The sequence below is a fragment of the Notechis scutatus genome, chromosome 3 (genome assembly GCF_049901735.1).
Source record: "Notechis scutatus isolate UNSWTSFEM ecotype Mainland chromosome 3, rNotScu1.2, whole genome shotgun sequence".
In the NCBI taxonomy this organism is placed as follows: Eukaryota; Metazoa; Chordata; class Lepidosauria; order Squamata; family Elapidae; genus Notechis; species Notechis scutatus.
The window spans coordinates 12,059,558-12,077,756 of NC_142011.1; the positions used below are offsets into that span (position 1 = coordinate 12,059,558).

At 39.8% G+C, this 18,199-nt stretch overlaps 1 protein-coding gene across 3 annotated transcripts in view; it reads right to left on the bottom strand.

Annotated features, from left to right (window-relative positions):
* CDH4 (cadherin 4) overlaps positions 1–18,199 on the bottom strand; it is a 1,066,699-nt gene that overhangs the window by 41,923 nt on the left and 1,006,577 nt on the right. For all 3 annotated transcript variants that reach the window (XM_087959221.1, XM_087959220.1, XM_087959222.1), the window contains one exon: positions 409–594. In XM_087959221.1, the coding sequence (XP_087815347.1) occupies positions 409–594 (186 nt within the window). The remainder of the gene's footprint in view (positions 1–408; positions 595–18,199) is intronic.

The following is an 18,199-nucleotide window of genomic DNA, read 5'->3' on the forward strand; positions in this document are numbered from 1 at the left end:
CCCACCATCCCATCTATCCATCCATCCCATCTCTCCATCCACCCCTGTCTCCCTCCCTTCCCCCATTCCTTCCCTTCCCTTCCCATCCCATCCCATCTCACCCCTTCCCTCCCTCCTATTCCATCCATCCCATCCACCCACCCACCCACCCACCCACCCATCCATCCCATCCACCCACCCACCCATCCATCCATCCATCCATCCATCCATCCATCCATCCATCCATCCATCCATCCATGCATTCAGCTATCCACTTGGCTCTATAATGTGGTGGTTGCTGTATTCATTGAATGCATTGCCTTCATGAATCAGATCTGCACAAAAGTTTGGACCAATTTTTCTCCAAACTCAAATCTCCCTAGAACCTGCCTGTGGAAAAAGTCCCCAGATAATGAGAGACATACATACCCTCACAACAGTTACCAAGCCTTCATTGGTAACAGGATCAGTCCTAACGGTAAAATGACCGGAAGGGTCTCCACTGATTATTCGGTAAACAGCGTTCCAATTGGGCGAGTGAGGTTGATCTCGGTCCATCACAGTCAAATTAGCGATAACAACTTCTATCCGGTTTTCTGGAACTTCACCAGAATACTGAAAATAGAGAAAAAGGTTCCATTAGAAGTGTCTTTGTGTGTGTGTGTATGTGTACAGAAGTATCCCAATACATTTAGAGTTATTCAAACATCTTACACACACTGTTGAGAAGGCATGAAGAAAAGTTTTATCCTCCAGTTTTGTCTTCCTTCATCATGTCCATAGTTCCCACTTTCAAAAGCTGTATCTTAAGCAAGAGATATTTGTCCCCAGTAAATAAAGTTTTATGTATTGTATAAAGGACATTAATTCTACCAGCCCTACAGCTCATTGTTACTCCCTTATTAAGAAGCTCAGACCAGACATTTCCCCATTATTCAAACCTTCGATGCTCTGGGCTTACCTTGTCCCCTCTCTACAGAAAACCTCAGCTTTCACCAGATAAATATAGTTGCAATTCATCACAAACTCTTGTGATTTCACCATAGAGTTATAGACTTGGAAGGGGCTCTGGCTATATGGATTATCTAGTTGAGCCTTCTGCAATGTACACGGAAATAACCCATTTAAGGTAGCTGCCTAGCCTCTTCTTTAGAGACTTCCAGAGATGAAGAATATGAGCGAGTGGATGATCACTTAAACATGAGTAAATAGTTTGTGGCAGCAGCCAAAAAAGCAAATACAATCCTTGCAGTGGTGGGATTCAATTTTTTTTACTACCGGTTCTATGGGCATGGCTTGGTGGGCGTGGCTTGGTGGGCAGGGCAGGGGAAGGTTACTGTAAAATCCCATTCCTTCCCCACCCCACTAACCTGCTTTCCAGCTCCGTTCTCAACAAAAGAAGACCCAGCCAATCAGCTGGGACTCGGGAGGCAGAGAATAGATGGGGCGGGGCCAGTCAGAGGTGGTATTTGATGGTTCTCCCAACTACTCCAAATTTCCGCTACTGGTTCTCCAGAACTGGTCAGAACCTGATGAATACCACCTCTGAATCCTTGGTTGCATAAACCAAGGCATAAAATCAAAATCACGTGAAGTATTAGTACTGCTTTATAAAGCCTTAGTAAGGCCACACCTGGAATACTGCATTCAGTTTTGGTCACCACATTACAAAAATGATGTTGAGATTTTGGGAAAAGTGCAAAGAAGAGCAACCAAGATGATTAAAGTTCTGGAGACTCAAACATGTGAAGAACGGTTGCAGGATTTGGGTTTGGCTAGTCTAGAGAAAAGAAGGACCGGCGGGGGATATGTATTTGAGAGGCTGTCACAAAGAGGAGGGGTCAATTTATTTTCCAAACCAGAAGGCAGGACAGGAAACAATGGGTGGAAAGTAATCAAGGAGAGAAGCAGCCTGGAATTAAGAAGAAACTTAAAGTGAGGACAATTAAACAGTGGAACAGTTTACCTTCAGAAGTGGTAGGTGCTTCATCACTGGAGGTTTTTAAGAAGAGACTGGACAGTCACTTGTTTGAAATTATATAGGGTCTCTTGCTTGAGCAGGGGGATGGACTAGAAAACCTCCAAGGTCCCTCCCATCTCTATTCTGGTTGATTGACTGAGTTTGGAAGAGTTCATGTGTTTATATCAGAAAATTGTAGCCCTTGATGATAGCCATAGCCATAGCACTTATACATCACTAGTGGCCCTCAAAGACCATCCTGGCTCATAGCAAAATTTCATATGCATTCATATTAATTGAAGGAATGGAAGGAGGCTTTCTTCTGAATAGGAGTCCAAATGGAACATAAGATACTCAATAAGCAACCGGCTTTCCTCTTGACTACTTCAGTAAAGTGTTTGCATATGTTTGCATTGTCCTTGCAGGCAACTGACCTGCCCAAGGCCAGACCATAAGGTTGCATCCTCCAATATGTTGCTCCTGCCTAGAGCATTTGCAATCTAAGTCCACTGCAAGACCTCAAACTTCAGATCAATTCTTCTCCCCAAGTGGTAGAGTTGGTTGGCTGTTTATTACAATTCTTTTAAAAAGACATCTTCCTTCAGGCTTATATATTACCCTATTAAACACTGGGCTTTTAATGAATAGCATAAAGTTACTGTGCTCACATGAAATCCAAATTACTGCTAAATTATTGTCAAAGTGTACTCAGCCCCCAAAGTAAAAGGGAATATTGCACCACCTATCCATTTTCTGTCCGTCTCCTGACCTTCCCTCTTCCACTTATCAAACCCAGTTCCCTGCTTTCCTCTTCGCTCAAGGCAAAGGAATGCATAACATTCAATGTGCTTGTTGATGATTTTTGGAGGGTTTGGGATGGAGGTGATAGCAATAGCAATAGCACTTAGACTTATGTACTGCTTTATAGTGCTTTACAGGCTTCTCTAAGTGGTTTACAGCAGGGGTCCCCAACCGCGGGCCGCGGACCGGACCGTCCGCGGAACAAGTCTTACCGGGCGCTGGTTGCCGCCATCTTTTGTAAAAGTGCTTCTGGTGAGCTTTTCGGGTAGAAAGCTCACGGAAGCACTTTTCATCAAAAGATGGGTAGCTCGTGAGCTTTCGGGTAGAAAGCCATTTCTACCCAAAAGCTCACGAGTAGCCAATCTTTTGCCAAAAAGTGCTTCCGGTGAGGTCACCGGAAGCACTTTTTGTCAAAAAGATGGCGGCGCCCAGTTGATGCTGGTACCGGGCTGCGCCCAGCTGATGCCGGTACCGGGCCGCGGCGCAAAAAGGTTGGGGATCACTGGTTTACAGAGTCAGTATATTGCCCCCAACAATTTGGGTCCTCATTTTACCCACCTCGGAAGGATGGAAGGCTGAGTCAACCTTGAGCCTGGTGGGATTTGAACTGCCAAATTACAGGCAGCTGGCTGTCAGCAATAGTAGTTTGCAGTACTTCACTCTAACCACTGCACCACTGAGGCTCCTTATCCTACTGCTTTGGAGGTGTGGTGGCTCAGTGGCTTAGTGACACTAGAGATCATTTTTGCTTCACCAGTTTGAGTCCTAACACGGTGTGGTAGAGTGAGCTCCCATCACTCACCTGCATATCGCCACGTTTTGTTTTAAATGCGTTTTTAAAATAGTTTTAATATGGCTTTTATGTTTTAATTTTTGAGCAGGAACCACCCAGATTTGGTTACAAAATGGGCGGCTATATAAATATTTTAAGTAAAGAAATAAAGAATTTTCCCTCTGCATTTCTTTATTGTCTCGTCTCTTGAATTTCAGCTTGTAAAAATTTCTGGTGTCAGAATCTGCCAACTTATACTTTGAAAGTACAACACACGTCAATGTGAATAATAAATAATGACAATATACAGATTGGGGTTTTTTTGTTTTAAAAAAATCTTTAAAGTTAGATCTCCTCTCTGCTAAAGTTTGATTTGGGCAACTCAAGTTGGAAGGCAAGGCTGTATTAATGTTTTATAGGAAAGCTGCATTTTAAAGTGAATTTGGAAGCTTGAAATGTTAAAAGCACTTTCATCAAACGACTTGATTTTGGGGGCTGGTGAATGGCACCACATTCTCAGAGTTTGCCTTCCAGAACACAAGAGCCTTTCATCTGTAACTCAACACACCAGTAGGTTCCAGACCCTATCTTCTTAAGAAGAAAAATTTGAGACTTTAACCAAAATGGGATTTCATCCATGTTTTAGTAATGGAGCTTTTCTGTCAATGACTCAACTCTTCGGTTCAATGATACATTTCCTTGTTTAAGGCCAAAAATCCTTTTTATTTTTGTTGTTGCAATTTAGGTCAGCCTCTCAGTGTGGGAGAGAAATGTTAAAACTCTGATGTGATCAACAGTAGAGGCTTCCGTTTAAAAAAAAAATCAGAACATTCTCATTAAAAGGATATCTTTGCTTTTGGTCCCAATATTGTATAGCATGAAACAAAGATTATCCTCAAAACTTTGTGGAGGTGATTCAACTGCAGAACAGCTTGCTGTAGTGATTAAGGCACTGGCCTAGAGCCCAGGGAGACTGTGAGTTCTAGGCCTGCCTTAGGCATGAAAGCTGACTGGGTGACTTTGGACCAATCACCAGGAGATTGTGAGTTCAAATCCAGCCTTAGACATGAAAGCTGTCTGGGTGATTTGGGGCCAATCTAGAGTTGGTATTCAGTCAGTTCTGACAGGTTCTGGAGAACTGATAGCAGAAATTTTGAGTAGTTGGGAGAACTGGCAAATACCAGCTCTGACTGGCTCTGCCCACATCTATTCTCTGCCTCCCGATTCCCAGCTGATCTGCTGGGTCTTCTTTTGTTGCCCTGCACAGGAGAACGGAGCTGGAAAGCAGGTTAGTGGATTGCTGAGGGAATGGAGATTTTGCAGTATCATTCCTCCAGGAGCGGGGTGGAAATGGAGATTTTGCAGTATCCTTTCCCTGCTACACCCACTAAGCCACGCCCACAGAACCGGTAGTAAAAAAATTTGAATATCACCACTGGGCCGCCAATCACCAGGGGACTGTGGGTTCTAGTCCCACCTCAGGCATGAAAGTTGGTTGGGTGACTTTAGACCAGTCCTTCTCTCTCAGCCCAACTCTCCTCGTAGGCTTGTTGTTGTGGGGTAAATAGGGAGAGGAGGAAGTATTATATATATATATTTGTTGCTTCGAGATACTTATAAAGTAATAAATATGGGATCAAAACAAAATCAAATAATTAAACTGTTTTTCTGACTCTAGACCAGTTCTGAATCATGATATCCAACTGAAAGAATGTTCTGTACAAATTAAGCAAAATGCTCCTCTGTTTATTTATTCTTTTTACTTCTGCCAAGCCAATAGGAAGCAAAAAATAACAAATAAAAATGCATGAGTCCTGTTTGTTTCCTCTACGTCTCCCTAATCTTGTTAGAAAAGATAGTTGTAGAAGACTACCAATGGCTGATAGTGAAGAAAAATATATATGTTCAGAGTGGCATATTCCAACACCAGCAATTGGGGAACAAATCAAAAGAAAGCAGAACTGTTTCTTTGCTGATCTGTGAGTTTCTCACAGCCTTCTCTTATTTTAAAGTTGATATAGATTTTCTGGTTCAAAATGATTCCCAAAGCACTTGAGAATATCTTTTCAGTATTGGGCACTCTATGGCGATCATTTAATCCATACCTGCCTAATAAGTTTTCATAAAGGAAGGTCCTAGCATGATACATTTACACTAGGACTTTTATTTTAACTTCCACTTCTTCTTTTAATGAACTTTTAAATTTTTCTTAACAGCAAAATAAATGGAACCGCAAGAATCTCAGAAACCAGATCATCGTGGACAAAATCTACATATGTGGATGTTAGGTATCAACACTGACTTGATCACCTATAATCAACCAGCCAGCCAGCCAACCAACCAACTAACCAACCAACCAACCAACCAACCAGAAAAGCAAAAGAAGAAAATAGATTGCAAGCATGTTAGAATTAACTTTACTTCCCTACTCTTTCTGTTGACATTTTCAAATCAACACATAAAGGAATACATAGTGTGTTTGACTGGACATAGAGCAAACCAGGAAAATTGTGAGCATCATTTATATATTATAAAATGAGATTTATAAGGAGAGTTAAGTACTTTGTAAAAAACAAACAAAATTCTCCATCAGTTTTATGAATTTTGACAATGCTTGCTGTGTATCCTGGAGGTTGAAATTAAACATATCTGGAGAACATTCGATATTGCTGAAATTCCTAGCTTATAAATTGAATCTAACAAGTCTATAATTCTTGAGTCAAACTTCATTCTCTTCTGTGGGTTACATATTTGTGCAGACTTTACCTAATTGCATGGCTAACTATGCAGATCTGCCATCTATAGCGTACTATAAACAAAGTACTTGCAGTAACAGCCAAGTAGAACGTTTTCCATTTTATGATGCATAAAATAGAAAACCACCACAATGCCCCAAAATGTAGCAACAGTCATAACATGCATATCATAACAGAGAACATGACTCTAGAATTAGAATATTACATTGGTAATTTGGGATTATGTTAGGCTCCTTTGAAACTGACCCTTACTATAATAATGGTGTAATTTTGGTCATTAGTGGTCTTAATAATTTTCAGGCAAGTGACAACGGTAGTATGGGTTGCAAAAACCTGGATGAGCATTTGTTCAGTCATTCAATCCCTCTGGCTCTCTGGGTCCTGACAGACATTTTGATGGAATTGCATGTCAGTAATTCCTCTGAAAGTTTATACGCTCCTGCTTGTATCAACATTGATAGCATCTAATCATCTTGTCTACTGTGTTAGCCACTTCTGAGATTTCCTTTAATTTTTCCAAGCATCAGGGTTGCCTCCAACAACTCTTTGCATTATCTTTCTCCAACATTTATGTTAGAGTTTCATTATTTCATTCATTTATTTAAGTAAGTGTCTGGTTTTTACTTTGTGTAGTATTGAACTGGGTGCCTTTTTTTTAATCAACGCAAGGTGTTCTCCACAATTTTCTTCATCACCACAATTCAAAGGAATCAATTTCTTTTTTTTTTCATTCAGCCTTTCTGATAATCTGGGTTTCAAGGCTGAACAATACAACTGGGATGTGTGTCTTAACATGTTTGTCTTTATTGTCCCTGTGATCTTTCTGCATTTTAATATTTTATCAAAACAACTCTTCAGCTATGCAGTAGACATCTCTTTATTACACAGCAGAGTATACTATCCCTGTACATTTTGGAACCTAGGAAGATAAAGATCAACAGATGGCAGAAAAACATAGTTGTCTGGATGTTTGCCATCCAGATTCGGTAGTCTTGTTATGGTAAATAATATGTTTATACAGAACATAGAATAATAGAGTTGAAAGGGAGCTTGGAGGTCTTTTAGTCAAATCCCCTGCTAGCAATAGCACTTAGACTTTACAGTGCTATACAGCCCTCTTTCTAAGCCAGGGGTCTCAAACTCAATTTACCTGGGGGCCGCTGGAGGCAGAGTCTGGGTGAGGCTGGGCCGCATAAGGGATTCCACAAAAAACATTGTTAAAAAAATATCCTCAAATGTCATCAACAGTTAATGATTTCTCCAATACATGAACTGTCCTGAACACATGAATGGAACATTGAATGAAGATCATGAACAGTTCCTCAGAACATGGCTTCTCCAGCTTACTCCTTGCTGCCAGAGACTTGACAACGCTTCCTCTCACATATCTGAGCCACATTTGGCTTGAGAGAAGAGGCACTTGAGACCCTCAGTATGGCTTGAAGATGATCATCAGTAAGTCTGGACCTGTACTTGGACTTGTTAAAGTTCAGGGTGGAGAAGAAGCCACGACGAAGAACAGCGGGCGGGATTTCCTTCAGAAGTCCATTCCCCCGGCGGGCCGCACTAATATTATACTTTCATATCACGGTGGGGGCCACAGGATATCGTCCTGCGGGCCGCAATTGGCCCGCGGGCCGCGAGTTTGAGACCTCTGTTCTAAGCAGTTTACAATGTCAGCCTATTGCCCCCAACAATCTAGGTTCTCATTTTACCCACCTTGGAAGGATGGAAGGCTGAGTCAACCTTGAGCTGGACAGGATCAAACTGCCAAACTGCTGGCATCCGGCAGTCAGCAGAAGTAGCCTGCAGTACTGCATTCTAACCACCAGGTCACTGTGGCTCTCCTGCTCAAGTAGGAGACCCTATATTATTTTGGATAAATGGCTATCCAGTCTCTTCTTGAAAGTGTCCAGTGACGGAGCACCCATAACTTCTGAAGGCAAAGCTATTCCACTGGTTGATTGCTTTCACCTAGGAAATGTCACTTTAGTTTTAGGTTGCTTCTCCCTTTGGTTAGTTTCCACCCCTTGTTTCTCATCTTGCCTTTTGGTGCTTTGGAATATAATGCAGACAATATACAATATAGACAAGGCTGAACATCTTTTTATGGGGATAGTAATAATGATAAGTATGATGAAGCTTCCCTTTATTATTGAAGGGAAATAGACACTTAAAACTAAAGTGCACTGCAAAGTCAATCCAAGCTTTCCTTTTTTATGGTCCATAAACTGCAAAGATCACATCCGTGCTTTGCTTCGCAGGCTTTGGATAAAGCCACCACCATATCCCTTATATGGCTGCAAAGCGCTGGAGAGATAGAACAAGTAACAGACAGCCCTGCTGCTGGTAAATGGGCTCATTAGTTAAGGCTAATTGCCTCATTAGAAAAGGGCGTGTACGTAAATGCAGAGATAATTTGTGCAATATCCCAATTGGGCAACTGAACAATTTAAAGGGACGGTTTTAAATTAAAGTGAATGCTGCAAATAGCCGAATTTCATTTGCACAATATTGGAGGTTGCAGCCATTTTCCACACCCAATGTGAAAATAAGAACTAGCATATTTACATTCCATCTCCCAATAGGTCCGTAGAACATTGGAAAAAGTTAGCATTTTTAATTGTATATATATATATATATATATATATATATATATGAAGGAGAGACTCATTTTTGAACACTAAAGTGCATTGGGATTTCATGATGGGAGGACCTTAGATTTTGTTCAAGTCATAAGCAAGGAAGGTTTGATATTTTCAAATGTATACGATATATCCTCTCCTGTCTTCTGTTGTGTTTCTGTTTTAACGACTGTTATTTTAGAACAAATGTGTGCATGCCATTCAATCTTTTTAATTTAATTTTAGGAAAGCTTGACTTGCATTTGCATTGCAAATGGGTAAATTTATTTCTAATTGTATAAAATTAGGGAATTAAATACATTCAACATTGTTTGCAAGGAGTCACAGTAACAAGTTAAGTGGGGGAAAAAAACCATAGTTTCTGCAGGAGATGAGAAACTCATTCAGTGATAAAATGAAATGCCCAAGAGAGTTATGTTGTAAAGGCAACCTTTAAAAGACTTTTAGCTCTAAAAGAGTCTTATCTACTGAAATTCTGAAGAATTGATGCAAAGTGAAGTAAATATTTCTGGCCAAGACAGGTTCATAATATAAATAAGTAGTAGTTCAATAGATAAAGTATATATTCAGCAGAACTGGGGATTCTTGGTAACAGATGACTAATCTGTCATAATTATTTTATACAGCAAATCCTTTTGCATTATCACTCTCTTGCATTTTAGTATCGGATGACTATGGACCTCATAATTTAAATATTGATATTATAATTAGGCCATTCTGTGTTTTGTTCCTGTGCAACTGTCAGACTGGATGCCAAAATGTATAATGTATATTTTATTTGTTATTTATTACTTTATTCTAGAATTTTTAACTGGATATTCCTTGAGTGATTTTAACTTGTTCCGGTCTTTGTAATAAACATTGACTTGATGTGACTAGATCAACTACTAGATATTCAGATGATATGATCTAATGAAAACTGAAGATCAACACAGACATATAAAAGAGTAAGAGATCCTATGGTTTTTTAAAAACATTATTGACCTATAAATTCCATCAACTGCAGCCAACTGCAGCCAAGGATGATCATGCCCACCAACATTTGGAAAGGCACAAATGCCCCCATGTATTGTTCTGGTGAATGATCTTGAGAAGTCAACTAAGAGCTGGATATTCTTACAAAATAAAGACACTTAGGGTGTCTTTAAAAAGAGAGCAGTTGTCCCAATACTTATCTATCCTCCAAGAGATGTTAGTAGACTGCTAGGGCCAAGTGTTATAACTTAGCTCCACTGGTGTTTGAGGCTGCCTCTAAAAAATATTTGACTCTTTCTGACATCTCTGTGGCGATAAAAGAACAGAAGAATTATTTTCCAAGGTTTTGCTCTGGGAAAGCAAAAGAGGGAATGACTTCTTAACTCCTTTGGGGCCCAGTTGGGGTCTTGGACTCTGGAGACATAATATTCAATTGATGAACATAAAATTTAGAATATGAATCCTGCAAGTGCCACAGATACTGTTCTTGGCAATCTTCTTTGTTATGATGCTGCTGAAATTTATTGAACAGGTGGTTCCTTTGAATCAGTAGATGCCCTAACTTTGGAGTTTGCCAGCCAGAAGAAACTGTTTGCTTTATTCTGCCAACAAAACTGCTTTATGATAGCAAAGATGGACCCTAGACTGCTGTTACCAGGAGTCTAGTATAAATGTATATTAGCAGCTGAAAGTCTACTGACTGCGGTTTGCTTCCTGACTACAACTCAATGCAGCAAAGGTTGGAGACCATTTAATTGAATTGTGGACATTTTTGTCAGCAACATCTGGCAATGTTACATCTCATTGCACACATCTCGAAGTTCAGCACGTTGGCGCTGGCATCTCATTTCCACTTTGGACATTTCATCCTCATTATTGCATAATACATATTACAAGGCTGTTGGTTAATGGATTTCTTCCTCCTGGCTCCAATGTACGTTAATGGAAGAGGAAAACTGCGAACAGTTTTATGGAAGAAGAATATCACAGCAGGATATGTGTAACGCAGACAGATGTTACAAATGAAATGGCTCATAACAAATGGGCTCAAGCCAAATAACAGGTTGTGCTCTACGGTAGATGGGCCACGTAATGGCCATGGAGAACCCGTGGATGCAGTGGAGTTGAGCACGTGGTCCATTAAAACTACTTTGCTTGAAGATCAAATATTAATAATAGGTGTTGATGTGATCCACAGGATCATTTTTTTGAATAGAGATTTAGGCAGCCAAGAAGCTGTTGTGTTCAACAGCAAAGAGAGCCACCCTCAAATAACTTGGAGTTACAGTTATCAGCTACCCAGAGTCATATGATTGGGGAGGCACAGAAAGGTTGCCAAATTGATCAATGGGTAATTTGCTTGAATTCAGGGATCTTCTAGACATGTGCAACTGCATAGACGTGAACATTAATTATTCGGGGGAAAATGATTTCCTTATATTTTTTACTGATGTATGCCAACTATTTCCACTGGAATAGATAAAATAGACAGACAGAAATACAGTTAACCAGAATCTTTTGTGTTTACATGGTGTCCATGTAGTTTTCTTGGCAACAATATGAAAGGGTTTTACTTGTGAATGAACACAAGGATAATATTGCAGGAAACAATCTGAGCCAGTCACTGGGACCAGAGGTTTATTCTTCCAAGTTTATAGCAGGGGTGGGATTCTACCAGTTCGCACCTGTTTGCTAGAACTGGTTGTTAACATTCTAAGCAGTTCGGAGAACCGGTTGTTGGAAGAAATGACTGGCCTAATCCTGTAAGGAAGGTAGGAAGGAAACATTCTGGTGTTGCTTACAGAAACTGCCTCTCTGTTAACCCTTATTACATTCTTGGCAGGATGAGACTTCCTGTCTCAGGAACCTCAGGAGTTTTTCCCCCCTCCTTTGCTGGTACTTTGCTTGTGTGGAGCGACCATTCAAAGTTACAATGGCACTGAAAAAAGTGACTTATGACCCTTTTTCACACTTATGACTGTTTCAGCATCCCCACAGTCATGAGAGGCCAGGCGAGGAGATGCGTGCCTCGATGTGAGTGATGTTGAGTTGGCCACGCCCAGCCAGTCACATGACCACCAAGCCATGCCCACCACCTAAGCCACGCCCACAGAACCAGTTGTTAAAAAATTTGAATCCCACCCCTGGTTTATAGTCTATGCTGGAGCTCATCCTCAGGGAACTTCTCCTTCTTCAAAATGTGTCATAATAAAAGGGACAGTAAATACTATTCCTTTCTTGCATTATAGGGAGCACAGTGGCTCAGGGGTTAAAGATGCTGGAAAGCTGACAGCCTAGGTTCAAGACTTGAGCACCGCCCAATGGGGTGAGCTCCCATTCCTTGCTCCAGCTCCTGCCCACCTAGCAGTTTGAAAGCATGCAAATGCGAGTAGATTAAGAGGTACCACTTTGGTGGGAAGGTAACAGCGTTCTGGCCATGACCACACAAAAAATGTCTGCAGATAACTGGTCTACCTTTCTGAGATTTCCTAAAATTTCCCCATCCAACTATGACAAAGGGTCAACTTATTCTCCAAAGAACAAGAAATGACAGGTGGAAGATCATTAAAGAGAGAACTAAGGAGACATTTTTCTTGAGAAGGGGAACATGAGAAGAAAACTTTATAGCTTTATAAATAGCTTTATGATAGTTAACATAGGATATTGAAAGTAACTTTTTTGGATTTAGGTTTAAATAAAAATATAACGCTCAAAGTCACACACAAACAAATACCAATGGGAAATGGACATAATCAGAGGAAGTTCTGTGATTCTGGAATTTACTATCATGAATTATGGTGACATTTGTCAATGAAAAATGATTGGCATGGAGAGGAAACATATTTCATCTTTGAGCTTTTGATTCCATTTGAGCTTTCCTTAACCCCGTCTTTCTTTCTAGCAACAGGAAATTGAAATCTGTTAACTCCCTTTTTCTTTTTCTTTTAAACTGTGGAGCTTTGGCACTTTTAGCTTCTGGGATCTGGAAAATGAATTATTATTAACTTCAGTCAAAGATGTTCAAGAAATGATTTAACTTCCTGTATAGATCTTAGTTTGGGGAAAACAATTCTTTCTGTATTGTTATTGCAATTATCTTTTTCTTTTTTCCCCTACAGCAGACCCTGTTAAAGCAATTATATATTTTTATCTATAAAAATAAGTTATAATCACCCAAGATAGGCAGTTTCACTTTTGCATTCAATAATCTGATTGCTACTAAAATCTGAGGCTTGTCTCTTGGGAAACATTAATTACCCAAGTTTAATTCTCCTTTTAACTACAAAGAAGGTACAAGTGAACGAATATAAAAGTCTTCTTCTCTCTAAATCTAGATGTTTCATCATATGGATTTCCCCTCCTCTATGTGGTTGACCTACTGTTCTAAAAAAAAAAAATCTCTTGATTTATTTAGAACAATGGCCCCCAATCTTTGAGGCACCAGAGACCGGTTCTGTGGACAGAGGTTTTCCGTGGACTGGAGGGGGTGTGGTTTCACGTGCTGCTTTCATCCCACAGATGGGGTTTTACTTGTTTGTGCGGCCCAGTATCTGGCATGCCACATCCTGGTATTGGTCCATGGATTGGTTGTTGGGGGCCCCTGATTTAGAATCCAAGATGAAAGACCTAGATTTATGTGTGAGAGATTGGGTGGAGCTGAGAAAGGATGGGAAATTAGGCATAAGCAAATATGCAAGATACAAATGACCAGGCCTCACACTTAAAAGCAGCATCCCCATGGTCACATGATCAAAACTTTTAGCGCTTGGCAAACTCAGGTGTTTATGACAGCTGCAGCATTCTGGGTTCATGTGATGGCCATTTTTCAGTTGCCATCCAACATGAAAAGTCAATGAGGGAAGCTGGATTCTCTTAAGAACCAGGTGATCTTTTTAAAAGTGTGGTGACCAAAACTGGATGCAGTACTCTAAGTGTGCTGCATCCAGTTTTGGTCACCACACTATAAAAAAGATATTGAGGCTTCCGGTTTGAGCTTCTTTGACGACAGACTGAAATCTGAGATCGTGCGCAGTTTTGAACTGTGCTCACTGTTGGAGCGCTCCGAGCCGGCTGGTTTGGGGGCTAAGCCACCCCGTAGAGGTGGTGAAGAGGGAGGAGACTGCCAGCAGGGTCGAGGAGAGCCGCATCTCTCCTCCCCAACTAGCCATTACTCCCTTTCCTGAAGGTGGTTGCAGCAGTGGTCAGAAATGGCCACCTGAAAGAAGAACTCTACTCGAAAAGAGTGTGCAGGAGGAAGATAAGAAGAGAAAGTTTTGGCTGACCAGGTCGAACTGGAAAAACAACAATACAAGGTACCCTGGAATTTGAATTATAAAGAACAACATTGTTCCCAAAGAAGACTTTGAAGCTGTGAATGAGAGAGGGAAGGGAAAGGATTTGGTTTTTTTTTCTTTTCTTCCCTATATTGACAACTAAGAGATTTAAGCAAGAAACTGGCAAACTCCACTTTGACATTAACAGGTATTTAAGCTGAACATAAAATGTCAAAGGGATAATAAAGATTTCTGGATTCTCAAAAACTTTTAAAAGAAGGGGAAAAAAAGGGTGGGATCTGGAAAAATGGAGGAGACCACCTGGAAATGAAAGGAATTAACTGTGAAACTTTAACAAGATTCCTAAAAGATACATTTTAACTGAAACTTTGCAACAAGATAAGAGAACCCCAGGAAGAGAAAGTGGAAAAAGAAGCAAGAAGAAATAGCTTTGGATTATTTGGATTACTTGGTGATTTTTGGATTTTTAGCTATTGGATCTAAAGGACTAAAATTAATTGGGTGGTTGTTTAAAAGTTTTAAAAATGGTATCATTCTTGGAAGAATTGAGAATGGAATTTAAAAACCAGAAAGAAGATGTACAAGAAGGAAGAGGTTCTTTTGGCTTCATATTTCAATTTTTAGAAATGGAGATCCCGAACTATGAGAAACAACAAGAAATGCCTGTAGAACAAGAAGGGCGGGACAAAGAAGAAGCCATTTTCAATGACCAAGTATTTCTATGTGGGGAAAAGAAAGGGAAGGGGGCAAAGAGAGTGAAAAATTTAAGATCTGAAAAAACAACCCCAAAAAAGAATAGTGTGAAAAGTAATTAGGAAGAAACAGAAGAGAGGACTACAGAAGAGAGAATAAGAATTAGAGAGAGAAGGGGTCAAAAAGGGAAGGGAGAAGAAGAGGGAGAAGAGGGAAAGGAAATGAAATTATAAAGGACAGAATCAGGACATAGAGAAACAGGGGAAACGTACAAGACACAGAGATAATGGGTGAAAACTTAATTGAAAGGGGGATTCTGCAAGGGTATATAAGATAGTATTGTTATATTAGAAATAGAAATTAACTTTGAAAATATGAAACTGATTAAAATGATAGATAAAATACTCATGGTAATGTAATGGAATGTTTAATAAATAAATGAAATAAAGAGAATGAGAGAATGAAATTAGGAAAGGAGGGGAACAATTTAATTATTATAAATGTGTTATAAAAAATTAAGTGAAGAGGAATATGAAAGAAACATGAAAAAATTATGGAAATATTATAAGTGTTCCTAGAAGTATGATATCCTATTGAAAAGAAATGTTAAAGATGTCAAAGATTATAACTAACATAAATGATAGAGCTGAATTGGAATAGAATAAGTATTTTATTTATTATTGTTATATATATATATTTTCTCTTTAAGAACTTAGTGCGTATTTTAAGAATGTACCAAGCAGAATTCGACTGGAAGTTATGTGTTATATTGTATGTTACAATTGTAAAGGCATAAATTGAAGTTTAAATAAGAGTTGAATGGATAAAAATTAAAAGATACAAAGGTGTCATTTTCCAATTAGTAACTACAGGGGAAAATTTTGTTTAATGAGAAAAGAAAATATGAAAATGAAACAGGACAGACAAAAGTATAAATATGATGACTAGAAAGGTATTGAAACATATATATATATTTGTTTTCTGTTCTGCTTGATTGGTGTCTCTAATATCTTCTGTCTGTTTTTTGGCTCTTTTTGTATCTTGATTGGCTGGCAGCATTGTGTTACTTTATTGGAGGTCTTTAGTGCAGCTTGGCTTCGGGTAAATGGACGGCTATCATTAGTTAGGAAGCTGGGTTTCATCTGGGTGCCTGGTTGGGATGTGTTTGAGCTGGAGGTATCAGGGGGATCTGTTTGTGCCCAGGTGTTTGCCTGGCTTGTGGTGTGGAGATTTTTTGTTTGTGAGTGCAGGCTTCCAAATGATTGACAGCCTGGTGGAATCATCTCTTCTGTTCATGCTTTCTGGTCTTTTTCAATCTCTATGGCTTCTCTGATGATTCTGTGGCTGGAATTTTCTATAGTGGCTAGGGTTTTGGTGCCATTGAAGTTGATGCTATGACCTGTGGCTTCCATGTGTTGGACTAGTGAGGAAGTGTGTTCCAGCTAGTTGTTTGTTTGTTTCCTAACACACCTAAACAGCGCACACCCCAAAATCAAGTTCACCATGGAAACAGAAACAAACAAACAACTACCATTCCTAGATGTACTAATCTACAAAAAACAGATGGCACACTAGGACACACCATATACCAGAAGAAAACACACACCAACCGCTACCTCAACGCCCAATCCCACACCACCACCCAGCACAGATAAACTCCGTGGCTAAAACACTAATTACTAGAATCAAACGCCTGGCAGACAAGACACACATTAAGACTGAACTATGCACCCTGACTAAAATATTGACAGCCAACGGCTTCCACAAAAGCAAAATCACCAACTTGATCCACAAAAACACACTGAGACATAATAGAGACCCAGAAGATGAACAGACCCATGGAACAGCTGTCCTGCCCTACATAAGAGGCACTACAGACAAAATTAGTAAGATACTATACAGACACCACATCAAGACTGCCTTCAAAACAGACAGAAAAATAGCAGCCATCCTCAGAAACCCCAAAGACAAAATTGACCTGGAAAACCAAGGCATATACGAAGTCCCCTGTGCATCATGCCCGGCCACATACATTGGACAGACCAATAGAAGAATAAGCACCCGCCTGGATGAACACAAAAATGCAGTCAAAAAGCTGGAACACACTTCCTCACTATGCCAACACATGGAAGCCACAGGTCATAGCATCAACTTCAATGGCACCAAAACCCTAGCCACTATAGAAAATTCCAGCCACAGAATCATCAGAGAAGCCATAGAGATTGAAAAAGACCAGAAAGCATGAACAGAAGAGATGATTCCACCAGGCTGTCAATCATTTGGAAGCCTGCACTCACAAACAAAAAATCTCCACACCACAAGCCAGGCAAACACCTGGGCACAAACAGATCCCCCTGATACCTCCAGCTCAAACACATCCCAACCAGGCACCCAGATGAAACCCAGCTTCCTAACTAATGATAGCCGTCCATTTACCCGAAGCCAAGCTGCACTAAAGACCTCCAATAAAGTAACACAATGCTGCCAGCCAATCAAGATACAAAAAGAGCCAAAAACAGACAGAAGATATTAGAGACACCAATCAAGCAGAACACAGCAAACCCGAGACCAATAAACACAGACCAAGACTCCCAACCAATCAGGATGAAGAAAAACCATTCTGGCACAGCAATAGGCTGCCCCAAATTTAAATCTGAAACCACTGTAAAAGTCTGACTCACAGACGGACACAATACAGAAGCCCGATGATGGCAGATGAGATTCTGCTGAAACGTTGCTACAACTTTAAAAGCACAACTATAATGACGTGGGAAAATACCCGAACAAAGCTGAAGGCCATACATGTAAGTACCTGAAAACTTAAGAATATATATATATATATATATATATATATATATATATATATATATATATATATATATATAATTGAATTTAGAAAGGAATGAGATAATTAAAAGTAAGATTGAGAAAACTAAGGAGAGAAAAATTAAAATGTTAAAATAGTAATAAGATTTGTGGTCAAACAAATGGCAACTTCAAATCTCAACAAATAAATGCTCTGTCTTACATATTGGCAAAAAAAATCAGAAAATAAAATACAAGCTGAATAGTCAAGATCTTGTTGATGACCCAAGCTCTGTAAAGGACCTGGAATACTCACCTCTAATGATCTAAGTGCTAGAGCCCACTGCAACTACATAGCCAAAAAGGCATTAAGAGTTGTTAACCTAATCCTACGTAGCTTTTTCTCTGGTAATATCACACTACTAACCAGAGCATACAAAACATTTGCTAGACCAATACTCGAATACAGTTCATCAGTCTGGAACCCACACTACGTATCTGATATTAGCACAATTGAG